Here is a 20873-nt window from a genome sequence, read left to right as displayed (position 1 = left end):
TTCCGCATTCAACTGCTGGTTTCCGTACTTCAAGTGAAGATCCAACTGTATTCTCAGCCTGCTGAGAATAAGATGAATTGCGCCTATGTATGCTCTTCAACAGATGCCTTTGCCCCGGCAGAAAACTTTCATTTGCAAACTCCCACCTCTCGGTTCCAATCATGCGAAATCCCTGGACATAGCAACACCACTATGAATAATTCTAACAAGAAAAAGCCAGAATTCCAAATTTTATCATAATTACAAGATAAATACCAAAGTGTAGAGAGGGTCAAAACCAGTTTTAAGTAGCAGTGTCTATTTCTAATAAAATCAAGAGGACCAAAGCCAACCAACTGCACTGTGATAAAATTAAGGAAGGGATATTGGTTTCTGTAAAACCTAACAAGGTGTTAAGTGGTCCTTTATGAAGCCTAAACAATTGACAGATTTATATGCTAAATCTTGACCAGACGAACTCAAAACAATCACAACAAAAAATAGACAATCAAATTTAAAACTGCATTTCTTTCGAGAAGTATAACATATCAAGAACTATATGTCATAATCCTCATTAGATCTTCCTAACCAAGTTATAAATAGGTGATTAAAATAAAAAAATGTCACCTACTACATATGAGCTTAACCAAGGCCCCTCTGGTACAAGTCCGACAGCAACAGATTATAAATGTTTGTGTATCTTTCAACTCTATCCCCTGTGGTAGATTTAAAATTTATTTTCCTTTAGACAAAATGAAAATTGCAACAAATTAAAACCAGCATATTAAGTAATTTCTACTAGCAGGTGCTCAGGTCATGGCTTCATATTAAGAAAACATAGAAATGACTTCATATTTGCTTTTAATTATCTAATGAAATTCCATCAAGTAATTTATCATACTGTCTATCAGTAAAATATACTAATATACTTGGCAGAGATACTAATAGGCAAATAAAGCACAGGATATATACAATTCTACTGACAGAAGCACAAATATAGATCATTCGCAGGACAACTAATTCCCAAACCAGATTCGCAGGACAGCTAACTCTGGAACATAATAAGAAACTATGTCGGATTCAGTAAAGTATAGTTGTTTACCAAATTATAGAACACCAAAAGAATTAGAAAGACGAGATTTAAGAAGAGCAAGCTGTTTATTATATGTAATATTAACAGAAAACAAAATGTTACTCACCAGCAAAATCATCTCCAAGTTTGCTATAGTCACTAGATGTACTAGAGTCTGAACTCTGAATAGCAGACACCTACTGGAGATTCCAGGAATAACATGTTGGCCTCTGCTCCATCAGTGCATATGCGAGAAAATATCTTATGTTCAGTCAGAGTATTTAAAAGATAATAGACCAAATATATGATGGTCAATCAACAGAACAAATTCTATTTTAGTAGTGGGGAAGTGACCATATTGAGTGCCCGAAACATGAGACACAGACAAGACGCTTAAAAAGATTGTAAGAGGAACCATCAGTATAAAAGCCATTAGACTTGTAACTTAATTCAAAAGATTTCATAATTATTCAGATGAAAGAAAAAAGACTTATCAGTCTCTACTAAATTATATCTACTAGTTTAAGATTAAGAGGTATAATCAAACCACTTGTGACACGTCCACTAATTTTAGAGATCAACACAGGGGACAAGATACTAAATTAAAGCTAACAAAGAATATGCACCAATTTGTGACTACTTTTTATTTCTTGTTTTACAGAACATCATGAAAGCTAATTATCCCTATAAATTGAGACATTCAACTTATCTCAATACATAAGTTACTATAAATTGAACAGGGCAAATTGGCCATAACATTGAAATAGCAATTTAAGATATACCAATCAATACAAGTCATAAATTAATCCATATTAAGTGTATATAGGAAACTCACCTTCGATAAATGCATTTACTTTAGAAGCGGGGTACCAGCTTTATACAACTATTGTGGGAAGAATGCGCTACCAATTATTAGGACAATTCCCCTTTAAATATTTGCAGAGATTTCAACCGAATTGTGCAGGTTCTTAATTTCCGACTCTACTTCTGGGGTTTCCGCTGAGGGTTATTTAATCTTTTGCTCGAAGGGTCTAAAAATAGAGGATGAGCAATTAACGATTTGTACATGTCAGGAGTTCTAGAGGTGGACATCCCATCCCTGTCTGATGACTAAAAGTAGCCATAGGGACATGCAAATTTGTTAACTAACACAGGGACATGCAAATTTATTAACTAACATAGGCCTCAATAGGGACTAAGAAAAACGGATTTAACACTCTAGTACATAGCTTATCAACACTGGTATAATTTTAGTAATAACTAAATCCATATATGATGTCAACCTGTAGTAGTACCGGAATTATAACCTGACAGCAACAGATTTTGAATGTTTGTGTATCATTCAACTCAATGTTCACGGACAGGACTGCACCATCTTCCAGTGCATGTTTCTCGTCATTCAACTCAATGTTCACGGGCAGGACTGTGCCATCTTCCAGTGCATGTTTCTCGGCCTCCTTATAATCTTATTATACTCATCCCTACCAGTTTAATCAATTATACATAGCAGGGGAAGTAGACAAGTCCAAAACGCACATATCCATTTCCAACATGATTCCTGAATAGACCTGATATAATATCTAAAAGACAACTTTTGACAGTACACCGACACCTAAAAGATACAAGTTCTACCCAAAGAAACATCCAACACAAGTCGACTACAGAAATTATCTAATGAAAAAGATCAGTTACTAGAAATTGAACACGGCAAATTGGCCATAACATTGAAAAAGCAATTTAAGATGTACCAATCAATACAAATCGAATATCATGCACATCTGATTTGGGAAAAAATTACAAAATGTATATACATACAATAAAATAGGCTGCATATATATATGTGTGTGTGTGTGTGTGTGTGTGTGTGTTTACAAACAACAATCATCTCTAAACAACCAAAATTCAGCAATGAATACACAAGATGCGAAATCAAAACAAGATCGATTTTTTACCTGTTTAGAGGAATTGACTGTAGTTTCAAACAGTGCCTATGAAGAAGAAAAGCTTGTGATAGCAATAATGGAGAGTAAGATGAGAGCGTCCATGGAGAGAGCGATATGAGAGCAGCAGCAAGGAGAGCGCGATTGACGAGAACGACGACGAGAGCAATTGACAAGCGGCCAGAAGACAGAGAAATGAGCGTTACTGATTTAATTTGGGGAGAAAGGAATGGGCTTATCCTTCAGTTTAAATCAGGAATGTTTTTTAAATTTGACCGATGGAAAGAAATGAACTAAAGAATTGGCCATTCCATTCCTTGGTCCAACCAAACAACCAATTTTATTTTGGGACTGAATGAGTCATTTCATTCCATCCTGATGTCATTCCTTTCTTGCCAACCAAACAGAACATTAGTATTATAGAAAAAAGGAAACTAGGATACTACCAAAATATTTTTTCCTCAAGAACTAGGATAGACAATCATTGCACCAAGTCAATCATAAAATCAGGTTAACAACAAACATTTAGGGTAAGATTCCCAGTCAATGACCCTCAATTAGTTCATATTTTGGAGCATTAGTTCCAAAAGTCTTTTGTTCAAGGGTTTTTAAATTCTTTAAAGTGCCAATCGTTCTTTCTGTTACTAAGATAGTAGCAGTTAAATAATCAAAAAATGACCTTGTTCACATTGCTGCCTAGGAAATCACACAAAAACAGTCATTACAGTGGCTTAGCAAAAAAAATCAACTACAGTGAATGGCTTCTGTTTTGAACCAAAACTGAAGCCTCAAACATATTACCATAAACTAGTTGCATAAACATCAGGAACAATAAGCAATTGACCTCAGGTAGTTGCATTCTATGTAGCTCCAAGCAAAGCCATCTCCATAACAAGACAGCAACATTGTACAACTAAAAATAACTATGATGTTAGCACGATTGGATATCTCAAGTGGTGGGTTTATCCTCTGTCCTCCCGGGAGACCCGGGTTCGACTTTGGCTCATCCGAGTATTAGAACATATACTAATTTGTAAGGCATATAAGCCTGAATTGTCAAAAAAATAACTATGATGCATATTTACTTTTACATCAAGAACCTTAATAAACAGATCATCCCACTTTGTCAACCTAGATTTAATTCAGCTTAGATTTTAAAACCGATAAACTAACAGTTATATGTGCAATCGCCAGTCAATGTCCACAATTAGTTCCAGAACAGGTTATTTTAAGGATTTTATAAAGCGCTACTAAAATATTTTATCTCAGTATCGACAATACAGGGTTGCATCATCTGGTACTGTAAAACTACCCAATCATGCTTATCGTTACCAAGCCAATAGAAGTTATATGATTAAGATCACCATTGTTTGCATTTGCTTGTTGGGAAAGTACAAGAAAACAGTCAAATATTAAGTCAAAAAAGAAATCAACAATACTCGAAACTGCAAAAACTTTTCCAAATCTTAAATTGCATATCATCTTAACAAACAAAAGCTGATCCGGAACATGATGAAAAAAAATGAAAGCAGCAGCTAAGAAAGAAGCCCGATAACACTCAAAAAAGGAGATGAATTGAATCATTCATCATCTTCTTCAATGACTAGTGTACCTAGTCCCTTAAGACCGGTCGGAGCCTCTGCAACAGTCACAAGGGAGTAAAGCTCTTCCTTGGCATCTTCATCATCATTCCGCTTGCGAGCAATGCGAACTCTAACCCTCCTTGGTACACTTCTAATCCCCCTACTCCAAATTTGCTTGTTCAACTTGACATCCACACGGACATCCGTCGTGCCCATCGCCTTCTGCGCAAACTTCCTAATTTCCTTGATGGCATTCGGAGCCTTCTTCTTGAAGGTGCTGCAGACAAAACAAAAACGTAACTAGGCTACACATATCTATAACTAGAAGAACCCCGAAAATCAAATGGTTAAGTAAATCAATAACACATTCACTAAATGCACAATTTAGAATTAAAAAAACATTAACATATAATTAATAAATGAGAAGGAGGATAAAGATAGAGTAGTACCAGCCATGAAGACGCTTGTGAAGGTTGATGGTGTACTCTCTGGTGACCACCTCTTCCTTTCTTCCTTTGGTCTTTTCCACCATTTTTGCTTCTGGACTAACCTGTTATTTATTCAAAACAAAATTAGTTTAATCAGGAGAATCATCTAGATCCATAAATTTAAAAGGGAGATTATAATTTTTCATTTTTGCAGAGAGGAGAGACCTAGGGTTTTGATACAGACGAAGGAGATGGGAGGAGGACGATGGTGATAAACAAAACCCTATTGTACTGTGTATCGGGGGTTTTATGGGTAATACACCTTGTGACCCTTCCAAAATCCAATCCCCCCTTCGGCCTGGCCCAAAACCAACCCTTAAATTTGTAAATTAGGATCCATAAAAGTATTTCCCACCATGATATTAGCAAGGATCGATTTGAAGAACATCTTTAAATATTGACTCTTAAATGTAAATATTTAATATATATTATATATAGAATTTATAGAGATTACATGAGAGATTTATACATCCATTTTTGTTTATAATTTTATTCGACCTCCCGACATAGATTACATTGTGTATAAAAGTTCACATCAATTTTTAATATATTAGATGATATGTTTTATTTAATAAAAAAGATAATAATAACATATCAATTTTCAAATAAATATAGCTAGTCACACGAAGCACAATGACGCACAAGTTAAACAAATTTTATATATTATTAATTTACATTATGTTGTCATCCTAAACATAGTCATAATCACATTTAAGACTTGCATCGCTCCAGAACAGTGCATTATGAAATTTTGATAAGCAGTAGATAAATTCCTATTACATTTAAAAACATTCAGCTTGAACTAGTAGCCGACGAGTGATTATGTTTCTCTACAAACCCCATAAGCACAAGTCGCCTGAATCCAACACACTTTATTATCATCCTAAATTTACATTCACACCTTTATGTTGTCCTCTTAAGTGGTCCTTGAACGACATTATTAAAAGATTCAATAAATATTCTGGTATCAGGTTTCCCTCAGCGATTAAAGTGACAATACTTTGTGGATATTACAGCGCCTATCGAATCTCTTAGTGGATGAAATGACATCAAAATCACACTGCCTTCCATATTATCGGTAAAATATAAAAGCATCATCCAAGGTCACGAAATGTTGGTTTAGTTGTGGCTTCTTAGTATCATCACATTTAGGTGTCCAATAGTTGGTACCATTTGCGCCAACCTGACACGTACAATCCGAATCATTCTCTCTGTTTTTTTCTTCGACACTATCTCAAAATCTATAATTTCATTATCAAAGTCAATAATGAATTCATTCGAATCGGAATTTTGCACACAAGCTGGTGATCATCTGCACTTACAAAAATGACTTAAGAGTTACAGAAAACAAGATGCTAGCTCAACAGAACAAAAATAGATATAAAAAGTTATAGACATATTTACTTACAAAAGTTTTATTAATAATGCTACTTCAAAAATTAAAATAGACAACTAACATATATTAATAAAAATTGAACCATCAGTGCATGATGGAAGGAATTTTACATATAACATGAGACTAATGAAAAGAAAAACAAAAAAACTAAAACTAGATCGTACAATCAATCAAACAATAAGCGAACATAAAAACAAACTATCACTAAACAAAAACTTATACGAAAACACATAATTACCAGTGAGTAGGCAACACACATATACATAATCACGTCTAAAATAATTCTAGAAAATATATAATGTAAAATTGATTGCGACAAACCTCACGATTCATCGACATTGATCATGTTGAGTTTTTTGAAGCAATACAATTAATCAATAAGATGCAGTACGATGGAGGTTGAATGTAAAAGAACATTTTTTTTATAATGAGTTCATTCAATAATAAAAAAATCATATGACATCTACATAAATAGTTGCATCGAACAAACAAAACACATAAACAATCACTGATTAATCCATTCTTCTTGGAGATAAAAGCACGTGATTTGTTGAAGATGATATTTACTCATAATTCGCCACTTTCGCTTCCGCCATAATCATTTTGAGCCATCGATCGAGAATGCAATCCCCTAACAATTTTTATTACTAAATCAAGCATCATACTCACACAAACGGTGAGAAAATAACAAAACTCACACAAACGGTGAGACAACAAAAAAACCAAAATCAAACACGAGCTAAACGTGACAAAACTAGTTAAACCAAGACAATCCTTAGATCTATAAATGTGTAAATGAAATACTGGTTAAACCAAGACAATCCTTAGATCTGGGGAACAAACTCACAAAAACAAGATAATTCGGACCATTTTCGAGAACAAAATCACTGAGAAGAACTAGAAATTCGTAACTCCATGGAATTGAGATTTGAGAAAAAGAAGGCCAAATCGGAAAAAGATTTGAATCTCTAGATCTGAAAAGACAAACTAAAGCCAAAATTTTAAAAAAAAAAAAACTTAGACCAATCTTACCTAACAAGGAAGATTTTTTGGGAAATCAAAACTTTAAAATAAGATTTATTGAATAAAAGAAGAAAACACAAAAGAAATAAAAGGTTTTGGGGCTTTCCACTGGCAGAGATCCGATGAGGCCCCGACGACTGCTAAGCAAAAGAGAAAAAGAGGAGCGGCTAGAGAGAGTTTATCCCAAGACCTATTTCACTCTGCTCTGTAGTGGTTATTATAAAAGAAGAACGTTGATTGGTGATAAACGAAGAGATAAGAAACAGAGATGTACAAAGCATTTGTAGTGAACGGAGAGAGATGCAAGAAAGAAAAAGACGTAACTGATATCTTGAATTGTTGTTAGTGCTGCTCTAAAAAAGAAGTAATCATTGTACATTCTACGATGTACATAACATAGGGCCTGTAAATAGATTTAAGAAAATAATAAAATAAAAATATTGATAATCACTGGATTAAAAATTATGCCGACTAAAATGTTTGTATACAATATGATAGTTAAAATATGATATATGAGAAACTTTGTTCTCATGATATATAACATGTTAATATATATACTAAATTTTTAATTTAATATTTTTATAACATGTGATATTTTATATGTTATTAAAATCAAAATCTTAGCTAATTAAAAGATTAACACCAGGGAGTGTATTCGATTGTGGTTTTAAAGCATTTTTTTTCATTCATGAAATTCGAGGATATTCGATTGTGATTGTTTGAAACCCATTAAAATTTTGGGGTATTAAATTGAGATTTTAAATTTTACTACGAAATCTGGTGATATTCAATTAGGATTTTAAATTATACTTTAAAGTTCGATGATATTCAATTGAGATTGTTTAAAATCCATTAAAATCTGATGGTATTCAAATGTTGATGGATTTTTTTGGATTTCATAAAATGATGGATTTTGTGAGATTCTTCGGTGTATTTTAAGTTTTTCAAATCCCAACAAAATCCATGAGATTTTGAAGAATTGTGCTTAAATCCTAAGGAATCTATATCAACTATACAACATTTTATCAAGAGTCCTCACAAAATCAAAATCACATGCAGTCCATTAAAATCCATAGACTAAAAACAATCCATTAAAATCCCAATCGAATACACCCCCTAAATTCATTATGTTATAAATATATTTGGTTATGATTTTAGAAATTACTAAAATTATATAATATTTATAATTTGTGAGTGTTACTATAATACAAATCTCCTTATTTAAAAAACTAAAAATCATCACTAAATTCTCCAACAACCCCACCTTCTCCTTCTCCAAGCAGCCTCAGCCTCAGCCTCCACCCACTTCCAATAGCTTCACCTCTGCTCCTTCCACGTCCACCGCCACCATCTCTACCATCTCCACCTATGTCATACACACATATGCCAAACCTCAAATTTCATCTCCATTTCCACCCCACCGTCGCCCAAATCTGCTTCATTTGCTAATAAGTTTTGAAATTTTTAAGAGAGAAAAAAAAGTGCTGCATGATAACTTTTATTTTTTTTTAATTTTTTTAATGGAGATTATGATAAGTGGCCTAAATGAAAGTTTTTGAGTTTGATGACGCGATTGCAAGTTTGTAGTCAGTTGAGTTGACCAAAATGCCGCTTCAGCTGACTGTACGTGCCACGGTGGATTTATTTAAGCCAAGTCACGACGCTTAGTCAACTTTCTGTCAGAATTTTAACGTAGTGGGTGTTTGGGTATCTACTTATCTACTTATATATATAGTAGCCCAACAGGTTCGTGTCAAGCCTCCCTCCTGAGCAAATAAATTACCTAGCTCCGAACCTGAGCCTAACTCCGAACCTAACTTCTTCTCATATATATAAAAAAAGATGTTATCCATGAGACTCGAACTCAAGATCTCTCCAATACAAATACATCACTCAAACCACTTGAGCTACACAAACAATTAGTTTGTTATTCAAAAGCATTAATTACATACTTTAAAACTTTTGTATTTATATTCGTTTCAATATCTTATTTATTTGGGATGAGTTATTATTTCAGTTTAGTCTCATATATTGTTTACATGATAGATTAATATCTATAAATTAATTATTTACATAAATAAATTTAAGATTGAAAAAGAATATGAATAATCGGGTTCGTGGCATGATTCAGATTTCAAAAAATAGATATAATTCGTATTCGAATAAAAATGAACGAATTCAAATCTAACTTAATAGTTTAAACGAGCACCAATACAATATTATAGAAATTTTAAGTCATGAATGTGAGAAATAAGCACAAAAACTGAGGTTTAAGCGAGCATCTTTGAAAAGAAAAATTGATGGGTTTTCAACATGGGCTATGTCATATTAATTTCTTTTATTATAAAAGGATTTTGAACATTGATAATATGATAATGGTCTTTATATCCTAACGAATTTGAATATAGAAATATCAGTTCAAATGTAGTTTTTAATCTATAATTTTTTTTTAAAAATATACTCCCTTCGTCCTATTTTAAGTAACCTTATTTGACTTTCACGGAGATTAAGAAAAATGTAGTAAAAAAGAGTAAATTTAGTTGGAAAGTGGGTAAAGTGGTGGAATATATCAAAATTTAATAATAGATTTGAGATAGTGGTGGTAAGTAGTGAGTGTAATAGTGTTTATTTAATATAAAAGAGTATATAATAGAGAAGTAGTGGGTGTAATAGTGAAAAACAGTGTTTAAAAATAGTAAGTATAATAAGTTCATTATTTTAGAGATGTCTCAAAAAGGAATAAGGGTCATATAAAATGGGATGGAGGGAATAGTACTTATTATTACTATTAATGCTATTAGGTTGCATATATTACATTTTTCATGTTTACATATTTTGTCAAAAAGTAAAACATAATAGTTACGCTCGAAACAATATGATGACACACGGATATTATTTAAAACATAATACAAATTCAAGGTCCGTACGAGAATAATATAATGATATATGAATATTATTTAAAATACAGCAAAAACTAGAGCCCCGTGCCTCGCACGGGCTTTTATGCTAGTATATCTATAGTAGCCCAACAGGTTCGTGTCAAGCCTCCCTCCTGAGCAAATAAATTACCTAGCTCCGAACCTGAGCCTAACTCCGAACCTAACATCTTCTCATATATATAAAAAAAAGATGTTATTCATGAGGCTCGAACTCGGATCTCTCCAATACAAATACATCACTCAAACCACTTGAGCTACACAAACAATTAGTTTATTACTCAAAAGCATTAATCACATACTTTAAAACTTTTGTATTTATATTCGTCTCAATATCTTATTTATTTGAGATGAGTTATTATTTCAGTTAAGTCTCATATATTGTTTACATGATAGATTAATATCTATAAATTAATTATTTACATAAATAAATTTAAAATTAAAAAAAATATGAATAATCGGGTTCGTGCCATGATTCGGATTTCAAAAAATAGATATAATTCGTATTCGAATTCAAATCTAACTTAATAGTTTAAACGAGCACCGATACAATATTATAGAAATTTTAAGTCATGAATGTGAGAAATAAGTACAAAAACTGAGGTTTAAGCGAGCATCTTTGAAAGTAAAAATTGATGGGCTTTCAACATGGGCTATGTCATATTAATTTCTTTTATTATAAAAGACAATTTACAAAGAGATTACAATATTTTGGAGAACACGAAATAAGGTGACTGAAAGAATATTCCTATGTAGAATATTTTTTTATTTTAAACTTATGAATTCAGAATTTGATGTGTAACTAAATCTTTTTTTAAAAAAATTATAGATATAAGGATAGTGACAATACATCAAATTTGGTGTCGGAAAATATATCTAAATGATATAATTTTGATGATATATGTATTTGAAATACTATAACTTGTGATATGAAGGTCAATTTAAGGAAATTTTATATTGTTAATCAAAAGTCAACCACATAATAATAAAACGCGTTTACGAGAACTACTAAAAAGATTTGAGTTATAAATTTTACTTTGTTAAATAAAATAACACAGAGAAATAAGTTATATATATTAAAGTCTTAAAACTATAATTTTTAATACGCCATCATCCAATATATAACATACCAGTTAAATAAAATGATTCAAACTACAGTTAAATTAATCATTTACAAATTAAACTAATAAAATATAATTAATTCTGAACCGGATAATCTGATGCGATACGGTGAAACTAATATCTGGTTAAACGGGACTAGAACAAGAATAGTTTTTTCATGATTCAAAATATCGAATATATAACTTGATCTTTAACAATTGAACATGATATGCCACATTGATCACTCCTAATAAATACGAGTATCAAAATATTAAAAATGTGAGTTTGCACAAAGCTAAAAAAGTAACTACACGACTAATTGAACTAAATATTTTATGGTTTTATGAACTTCATGATGCCTAACTCATATATACTCTCTTTTTGCTATTTGAAATTCCATAAAATCATTTGTTTGAGATCTGTTTTATAACGATTACATGAAAAATCATTAAAAGTCTTAATAGACAAGCTCAAAAAACTAATTATAGAAAATTAAAATTTTATAACGAGATAATGTTATAACATACTGTATCAAAGTAATATTCATCAAATATTTTTAAATTAACAATAAAAATATAATACATTGAAGTACTATATACTCCCTCCGTCCCAAAAAGAGTGAGCTGGTTTGACTTTCACGGAGATTAAGAAAAATGTAGTAAGTTTAGTTGACAAGTGGGTAAAGTGGTGGGACCTACCAATATTTAATAATAGATTTGAGATAGTGGAGGAAGATAGTGGGTGTAATAGTGTTTATATTATTATAGAAAAGAGATAGTGGAAGAAAGTAGTGGGTGTAATAGTGAAAAGTAGTGTTCAAAAATAGTAAGTATTGTAGGTTCATTCTTTTTGGGACGTCCCAAAAAGGAATAAGGATCACATAAAATGGGACGGAGGGAGTACTTGATACGAAAAATAAAAGGATAAGACACATCAAAGGTGTCAGAAATTTTTGGGGTGCAATTATATGGTTAGTAGTTCAATTGATACTTTTATAATAAAATAAGGTACGTGTCTTTTTACGTACAACACATGTTTCAATTTTTATTTATACAAAATGTGTGCAACATATGCTAAAAAGAATGTATTGATGATCTGCTCCATCATGTATCACTTTAATAATTATGCAAACGTACGCTCAAAAAAGAAGAAATAAATGTAGGGCAACGCGGACCACACATCTTCATTTAATCATGATTTAGGATATCGTAATTCACATATCAAAAACAGGTTTTTATCAAAATCATGGTATATTAGTTGAAATAATTTAATAATTTCAACAATAAATTACAGATTCTTTTAATGAGGTATAATATATTTAAAATTTAAAATTTCAGTATTAATTTCGAATATAATTTTGAACATTGATAATATGATGATGGTCTCTATATCCTAACGAATTTGAATATAGAAATATCAGTTCAAATGTAGTTTTTGATCTATAATTTTTTTTTAAAATATACGCCCTTCGTCCTATTTTAGGTGACCTTATTTGACTTTCACGGAGATTAAGAAAAAAGTAGTAAAAAAGAGGAAATTTAGTTGGAAAGTGGGTAAAGTGGTGGAATATATCAAAATTTAATAATAGATTTGAGATAGTGATGGTAAGTAGTGAGTGTAATAGTGTTTATTTAATATAAAAGAGTATAAAATAGAGAAGTAGTGTGTGTAATAGTGATAAGTAGTGTTTAAAAATAGTAAGTATAGTAAGTTCATTATTTTAGAGATGTCTCAAAAAAGAATAAGGGTCATATAAAATGGAATGGAGGGAATAGTACTTATTATTACTATTAATGCTATTAGCTTGCATATATTACATTTTTCATGTTTACATATTTTGTCAAAAAGTAAAACGTAATAGTTACGCTCGAAACAATATGATGACACACCGATATTATTTAAAACATAATACAAACTCAAGGTCCGTACAAGAACAATATAATGACATATGAATATTATTTAAAATACAGCAAAAACTAGAGCCCCGTGCCTCGCACGGGCTTTTATGCTAGTTTAAACTTAAAATTGATCATAATGTACAGAAAGAATGAAGAAACAAAGTCGATATATAAAAGCTAAGAGTATCTCCAACCCTCACAAAACCCTTAGCTAAAAGCCCATGTGGCTTTCCAAAATTAAGTTTTATAACCAATATTCACAAAAAATAGAACTCTAACCACAACAACCCCTTGTGTATAATTATAGTCATCCCCCTCTGGATGGCTATATTTGTCGATCCGCCACAGATCTGTAGCGAATTCCACGTCATCTCACGAAATTTATTTTCCTCCTTCACACTAATTACATATTATTTATTACCATATTAAATTGATATATTCTATTTATAACAATCTAAATATTAATAACATATTATTTTTAAATTATAGTCAATCAATATAGCCAATATTTTGAAGCACAATGTCTTATAGGTTCGGCAAATTTTACAAAATGTTTTACAAATCCAATTTAGCTAACGATTATAGCCAACGCTATTGGAGATGCTCTAAAAAAAATAGTTATCAAGGGCTTATAGCTTTTAGGCCGTTTTAGACTTTACGTTGGGTTGCCAAACAGGTGTATAGCAACTTAAAATTCTCATAAGGTGGTTTTTGTTTTTGCCAAACATGCTCGTAGTGTAATGGCCATTGACCTAAATGAAAATTTTTAAGAGTATAATGATGTGACTTAAATTTTTTTGACTAACACGCCTTTTAACTCCTTTTTTTTTTCCTTACCAACGGGATTAAATTTGTTAAAACCAATTGAATATTTGAATCGAATCGAATCTAATCTTTAAAACGATTATAAACCGCCCGACGCGACTATCATTGCCACCAAAATGGTGAAGGGTCAGCAGTGGGGAGTACGACGCCGTATTTGTCATTTGCACATACATATATAGCATTTGATAAACAAGAGCGGCTCCCAATTGGAATCGAAAACCCTAAACCCTATACACAGATAAACCCTAGGATATGAATACTTCACAGAAGCCCTCAAAAATAAAATTCGAGTACGAGGAAGACAATGAATTGGAAGGAACAGCAACAGGTAGCTCCATTCTCGAAGAGGATTCTGCCATGTGTGACCTCGACGGCTCTCTCATCGGCGCCGACCAGACCAGCGCCGACTATTACTTCGATTCCTATTCTCACTTCGGTAATTCTATCTCTGTCTCTCCTCATTCTTATCTTTACTCACTTAAACTTTTACCTAATTGCATTTGCTTTTTCTTTCTCTGCAGGTATTCATGAAGTAAGTGCTCTTCTCTGCAACTTGTAGTCTTCTGTAAAAGTATCAATCCATCGGTTTTCGTCGGCTCCTTCCCGAAACAAACCTCACATTTATGTGATCTTTTTAAAATGATTGAGGGACAGAGTAGAATTAAATAGTTATAATTTATGTCTGGAGCTTGAATTCTAATTTTCTATGTCGTTCTGTGTTCTAGTTGACAATGTTCCTAGTGTCTCCACTTTAGTGGAAATTTGATTTCGGCTGACGGATATTGGTTGTGTTTGAAACTCTGTACTTGAGTTGGAGTGACATGGTTTGTGATCAGAATGACAGTGTGATATGCCTTTCTCAAGGTTATCTTATTCTAGGCTAGCAAAATATGTAAATTGTATCTTGTCTGCTTCCAGATACTTACGCTTTCATATGCTACAGCTGATATCTCCTTCTAACAATATTGGCATGTGTGCAAATTTTTCCAGAATAATATCATATGGTAGCAAATCTTGTCGTGCTACAAATTTTAAAAGATGGTTTTGTTATGTTTCGAAATCTATATTTAGGGTTCTATAATTAAATTTCTTTTTTTTCATCCCTATTGTTAATTGTGGTCTTCATTTGGCATTGCCAAAAAATATCTAGCTTCCTATGTGATTTCAGAAGTTTGGTGTGTTTATTTGTATTACCTTAGTGCGGAAAACTTACATGACTGAATAGAATACTTGGAAATATATATTGACAAGATGTTGGTAGTCTTGATGTTTTCAACGTAAGTTATACACTTATACCATCTTGCAACCTACAATCACTATTGCATTAGTCAGAATGATTCCAGTATGGGTTACAACTTTAAACTTCATATTATTGCAGGAGATGCTGAAGGATGAAGTGAGAACCAAGACTTACCAAAATGTGATTTATAAAAATAGCTTTTTATTTAAGGACAAGATAGTACTCGATGTAGGTGCTGGAACAGGGATATTATCTCTCTTCTGTGCCAAAGTGGGGGCAAAACACGTATATGCGGTAGGTTATCATTTTCTCATTTTGTTTATCATGTATGGTTGGCATTTTTAATCAAAATTTAAAAGAAGTCTCTATTATATATTTATATATAGTCACTGTTATTTCAGATGTAGTTTATTAATGTGATAATGATTAGTGTTATTTAGCTCCCCCCCCCCCCCCCCCCATCAAATTCAGTTTGGTAAATGCTGAAAGACGAGAGTGACTTTATACTCATTTCATGTCATGGTCTCGTAGTGTAATTTCTTTTATAGTCTTCTTTCTTGCTGGGATAATTGAGCTAGTGTTTCTTTCTGCATTCAAGATTGTATAGTTACTTCTTTGTCCAAAATTGTATGTCAGGCTTCAGATCTGTAGTATTATCGTGACTGGTTTTGTTGCTCATTAGATGCATAAAGAGAAATACTTGACCTAATATGTTCTTACTTCTGATCTTTAGACCAGTCTTTAATATGCAGTAATTTGATGTAGTTTATTAGTTTTTAGAATTAATGTTGTTGACCTATTTGCTCATTATTTTCAGGTTGAGTGCTCTCAGATGGCGGACATGGCACATGAAATTGTCAAGGCTAATGGTTTTTCTAATGGTATTGCATCGACAGCAAATAATATTGTATTAAATGATATAGTTATTTGTTTGTGTGTTTTACTTAGGTTGTCCCTTCCCCTCTTTCACTTTTTGTTTTCTTCATCTTGGAACAGTTATAACAGTTTTGAAAGGCAAAATTGAGGAAATTGAGCTTCCAGTTCCACAAGTGGATATTATAATTTCTGAATGGATGGGATATTTTTTGCTGTATGAAAACATGCTTAATACAGTTCTATATGCTCGGGATAAGTGGCTAGTAAGTTGCTCTTCTGTAGCAAACATTCTTATTATTTTAACTTTATGATTTCTTTTGCACTAGAACTATTTTCTGTTGTTGTATTTGTATAGTTTGAAGCCGTGCTGTTAGCTTGGGAGTGTTTTGGCAGACATGTGTGCACATAATAAAATTTTTGTTTTAATCATTAGTGAGAATGATAATTGATATGTTCAACTATGCAACTTAAATATACCTGGTCAGCTCCCAAGCTATTTTACTCTAGAGCTATTATATATCATTTAAGCAACTTGTTGCTCTTATACATTCTCTCTGTAGAGGACAGATAAACCAATCCAGGAAAATGTGTTACAAAATTGAAATTTATATATGTTGTCAGGGCAGCTAGGAATGTTTTTGGATACGATGCTGTTGATTTCCTCCTAAATGCACTACATATAATCTTCATGATTGTAGATTTATTTTAAGTGTTTTGGGTTTTGTTTAGCGAGACATACTAGGATCATGCCTTAGGTTCCGTTACAAGTGCAGTTATGTGTATGTGCCCGACGCAATTACTAAAGACACTTGTGGCATTGTTATTGTGTTCTAGTTAGTTTAATAATATTATTTTCTCTTAAATGGACTTAAAAATGATTTGTGACTGTTAAAATAATTGTTTTGGCACAAACCCTAAACATTACACATTAATAGGGCAGATAGTGCAATACATTGTCTAATTAAACATATTGACTGTCTTATATTAAAATACGCATTTTAGGTACCCCTGATGATATTTGATCAGACAATTGCTTACCAAAATGGGTTAAACATAAAGCTTGTAGTGGTGTTGTTTCTCTAGTATGTTTTCGAGGTTTAGGTTATATATGTAATAATTATATACAACTCAATTTATTTTTTTACAGGTTAACAATGGACTTGTGCTACCTGATAAAGCTGCTCTCTATTTGACAGCAATTGAGGATGCTGAGTACAAAGAAGACAAAATTGATTGTAAGCTTACTGCTTTTTTTTCCCCCTTTCTATTGTTTCATGTGCAGATCTGTCAGTGATTGTCATGATGTCTTATCATCATGCTGGTGCTTAATTTGTTCTTGTTATGCAACTGCAGTTTGGAACAATGTATATGGGTTTGACATGAGCTGCATTAGGAAGCAATCCATGATGGAACCGCTTGTTGACTCTGTTGACCAGAAGCAGATTGTTACAAATTGCCAGATGCTCAAAGTCAGATTACCTACTATCTGTTATGCTGACCTTTGTTGCTGCTGCTTTATTAATTGCCTATTTCTGTTGTTGGTTTTGAGAGGATATGTGAGTATAAATTACTTGTGCTGATTTGTGACGCACCATTTATTTGTACAGACCATGGACATATCGAAGATGACAATGGGCGATGCTTCATTTACCGCCCCTTTTAAGCTCACAGCAGAACGTGATGATTACATTCACGCTCTTGTAGCATACTTTGACGTGTCATTTACGCAGTGTCATAAATTGACAGGCTTCTCAACAGGTATGTCTTTTTCCTTTTTCTTTTTTTTTTTTGCTAAATGGTATGTCTTTTTCTCTGATCATTTAGAAGTTTCTCGGCGTTGCTATATTAACGGAAACCATACTGTGTTTGTGGTAGTCGAGCTTTAATTTTAATTGTTTTACTCTGAGATGTCCTTTATGCTCGTATATTATTGCAAATGGAAGGTGGATGCTAGGACATTTAGCAGCTGAACATGAAAGTAGTGTCAGTTTTATCTAATTCTATTTTCTTCAGGTTCATATTATACTATTTATGTTGGACATGTTTAAAAATATGTTAATAATATTAAATAAAAGTTGACAAATAGTTGGCCTTGTAATAATTTGTATTTATAGTTCTGAATTATTGTGTCGATGTGTATTTTGAACAGGGCCAAAGTCGCGGGTGACACACTGGAAGCAGACAGTACTATACCTAGAAGACGTGCTCACAATATGTGAAGGGGAGACAATAACTGGGAGCATGACCGTGTCACAAAACAAGAAAAATCCTCGTGATATTGACATCACTGTCAAGTATGCATTAAGTGGTCGACGGTGTGCAATCTCGAGAACCCAAAGTTACAAAATGCGGTAGTTTCTACAGTTCTGGTGGCTTACAGAAAGTTGGATTTTGTACAATGAGGGAATGCCCACATATTCTTATTGAAGTTGGAAGATCCCCATCTGTTTGAATTATATGTCACGTACTTTTGTGATTGATTTTTAGATGCTCAGTAGTTTGTTTAAGCCTTCTATTCCCCTTTGCCCCTTTCATATATAATCCATGGATTGATTTTTTGAAACCTTGATGTAAGGAGCTGAATGTAACATTATATATTTTAGGAATATAATTTATGGATTTTTTCTTGGATTACTACTTGCTAACTTTTGTTCCAGTCAGTTGCCTTTTTTCCTTTATTTTATTGCTAAATTATTTTCTTTCCTTATATAGTTGCTCTACTAATCAATGTGTATGGTTTTTGGTGATGTGAAGGTGATAGAGATGGGTTTGACAAGAGATGAGGTGTAGAAATGTGTGTACTGTTGCTAGATGATTTTTAGTTACATTAATACCGACCGAAATTTAGCTTTTTAATCTGAACTGATGATGTTATTGATCTGGTTGGTTACTGCTTGATAGGGGATGCAGTGACATTATTGTTTAACGAAGACGCGAAGCGTAGTGTAGAAGTTGAGCTCAGTGTTGGTGTAATGATTTTGAGCTGGGTGGTGTGCTCGGAGCATCTGCATGATCAGGTACAGGAGTGGGAGATTGCCTATACGAATTGCGATGTCTTATAATAATATGCTAGAAAACATCACTCTATAAAGTTGTAGCCAATTTGTAAGAGCATCTTGAACATTCTCTTAATTATCTCTTAAATTTTTTAGAGTCTCTCCAAACATTCTTTTAGTTCTCTCTTAAATATACTTCTTATGTCCCTCTCAGTAGTTTACCGGGACACTGAGATCAGGATCAGTGCAGATCAGGAGAGGGACACCGAGACCAATGCACTGCATTTAATAATCTATTTAACGACAATACAACATATTCAACGAATATTTAAATATACTCCCTCTGTCTTTTGAAAGGGACACTGAGACCAATACACATGCATTTAATAATCTGTTTAACAGCAACACAACATATTCGAGTAATATTTAAATATAGAAGTATAGAAAACAGGAGTGAATAACATGTGATGACATAATTTGTGGGGACACAAAGATAAGCACATGACTTTTAAAATATTAAAAGGTTGTTATTTTAAGTAATGTAAAAAAATGAGAGGGACAACCCAAAATAGAAACTGTAAGTGGGATAGAAGGAGTATAAAATATATGGTTCCTAGAAAGTTAATACACATTTAAGAGTTTTAATTCTAAAAGTACTCCATATATTTTTTTTGTTTTATATTTTATTCATATGAACTCAAAAAGACGGAAAGTGATGGATGAGTATGGAATGTAATTTTTATTATTTAACCTAAGTTAATAGTCACGTGGAGACTCTTAAAAGAGAAGAGGGGATAAGATTTTAAGTTTGTAAAAAAACTTTATGGGTACGTCGGGGGTAATTAACAAAGAGATGGAAAATAATTAGTCTCATGTTCTATAATAATTGCCTTTCCCTTTCCTTCTTTTTGGTATTAACTTTACCCAATATCCCTCACAATTCATTCTCCATCCCTATTAGATATTTGTTTTCCCCTTCCTGGTTCCAATTTTATTTTCATTTATAATTTATTTCATAAATTATTAAAATTAAAAATAATATGTAAAATATTTTGAAAATCAAAAATAAGTTTTAATTTAGTTTTTATATATTAAAAATAATTTTGATATAATTAATAAGTCAGGGTATTTAAAAATTAATGACATTTTAAATTAATAAAATGTATTAAATTATAAATAAACTATATTATTATAAATATATTTAATTTTTTGACATTATTTAATATTAAAAAAATCAGATATAAAGATAATCATATAATTTTTCATTCCGTTTCCGGATCAAAATTAAACAAGTAATATATTTCAGCATCATTCCTTTTTTTTTTTCTTGTTCTTTTTTCTTTATGAATTACATTCCGTTTTCCACCAAACGCCCCCAAGTGTCGGTTGGAAGTCTATTAGAATTAAAGTTTTTTACATTTCCAGTTAAGAGTTTATAAGATCTATTGGAATTAAAGTCATATATATTTTGTTTTAAAAGTTTATATAGAGAATTTTTTGGAGATGGTTTAACAAACTCA

At 32.1% G+C, this 20873-nt stretch overlaps 2 protein-coding genes across 2 annotated transcripts; one reads left to right on the top strand and one right to left on the bottom strand.

Annotated features, from left to right (window-relative positions):
- Positions 1-4437: 4437 nt before the first annotated feature.
- LOC108210487 (large ribosomal subunit protein eL31) lies at positions 4438-5380 on the bottom strand. Its single transcript, XM_017381802.2, has 3 exons — positions 5228-5380; positions 5024-5124; positions 4438-4851 (listed from the first exon to the last, which is right to left on the bottom strand). Exons 2-3 carry the CDS (start codon positions 5104-5106, stop codon positions 4572-4574), a joined length of 363 nt encoding a protein of 120 aa, XP_017237291.1. The 5' UTR covers positions 5107-5124; positions 5228-5380; the 3' UTR covers positions 4438-4571.
- Positions 5381-14349: 8969 nt separating this feature from the next.
- LOC108210385 (probable protein arginine N-methyltransferase 1) lies at positions 14350-18994 on the top strand. Its single transcript, XM_017381642.2, has 9 exons — positions 14350-14677; positions 14763-14773; positions 15620-15775; positions 16299-16362; positions 16478-16620; positions 17505-17592; positions 17711-17826; positions 17965-18115; positions 18507-18994. Exons 1-9 carry the CDS (start codon positions 14494-14496, stop codon positions 18710-18712), a joined length of 1119 nt encoding a protein of 372 aa, XP_017237131.1. The 5' UTR covers positions 14350-14493; the 3' UTR covers positions 18713-18994.
- Positions 18995-20873: the final 1879 nt, after the last annotated feature.

Source organism: Daucus carota, chromosome 3 (genome assembly GCF_001625215.2).
Source record: "Daucus carota subsp. sativus chromosome 3, DH1 v3.0, whole genome shotgun sequence".
NCBI lineage: Eukaryota > Viridiplantae > Streptophyta > Magnoliopsida > Apiales > Apiaceae > Daucus > Daucus carota.
Note: the sequence above shows the minus strand (reverse complement) of the source record. Positions and strands in the feature narration are given on the sequence as shown.

Coding starts and splice junctions, on each gene's coding strand:
- LOC108210487 (XM_017381802.2), bottom strand. CDS start 5,106: ATGGTGGAAAAGACCAAAGGAAGAAAGGAAGAGGTGGTCACCAGAGAG. Junction 4,852..5,023: donor CACAAGCGTCTTCATGGCTG/GTACTACTCTAT, acceptor TTTTGTCTGCAG/CACCTTCAAGAAGAAGGCTC.
- LOC108210385 (XM_017381642.2), top strand. CDS start 14,494: ATGAATACTTCACAGAAGCCCTCAAAAATAAAATTCGAGTACGAGGAA. Junction 16,363..16,477: donor GGCTAATGGTTTTTCTAATG/GTATTGCATCGA, acceptor ATCTTGGAACAG/TTATAACAGTTTTGAAAGGC. Junction 17,827..17,964: donor CAAATTGCCAGATGCTCAAA/GTCAGATTACCT, acceptor TTATTTGTACAG/ACCATGGACATATCGAAGAT.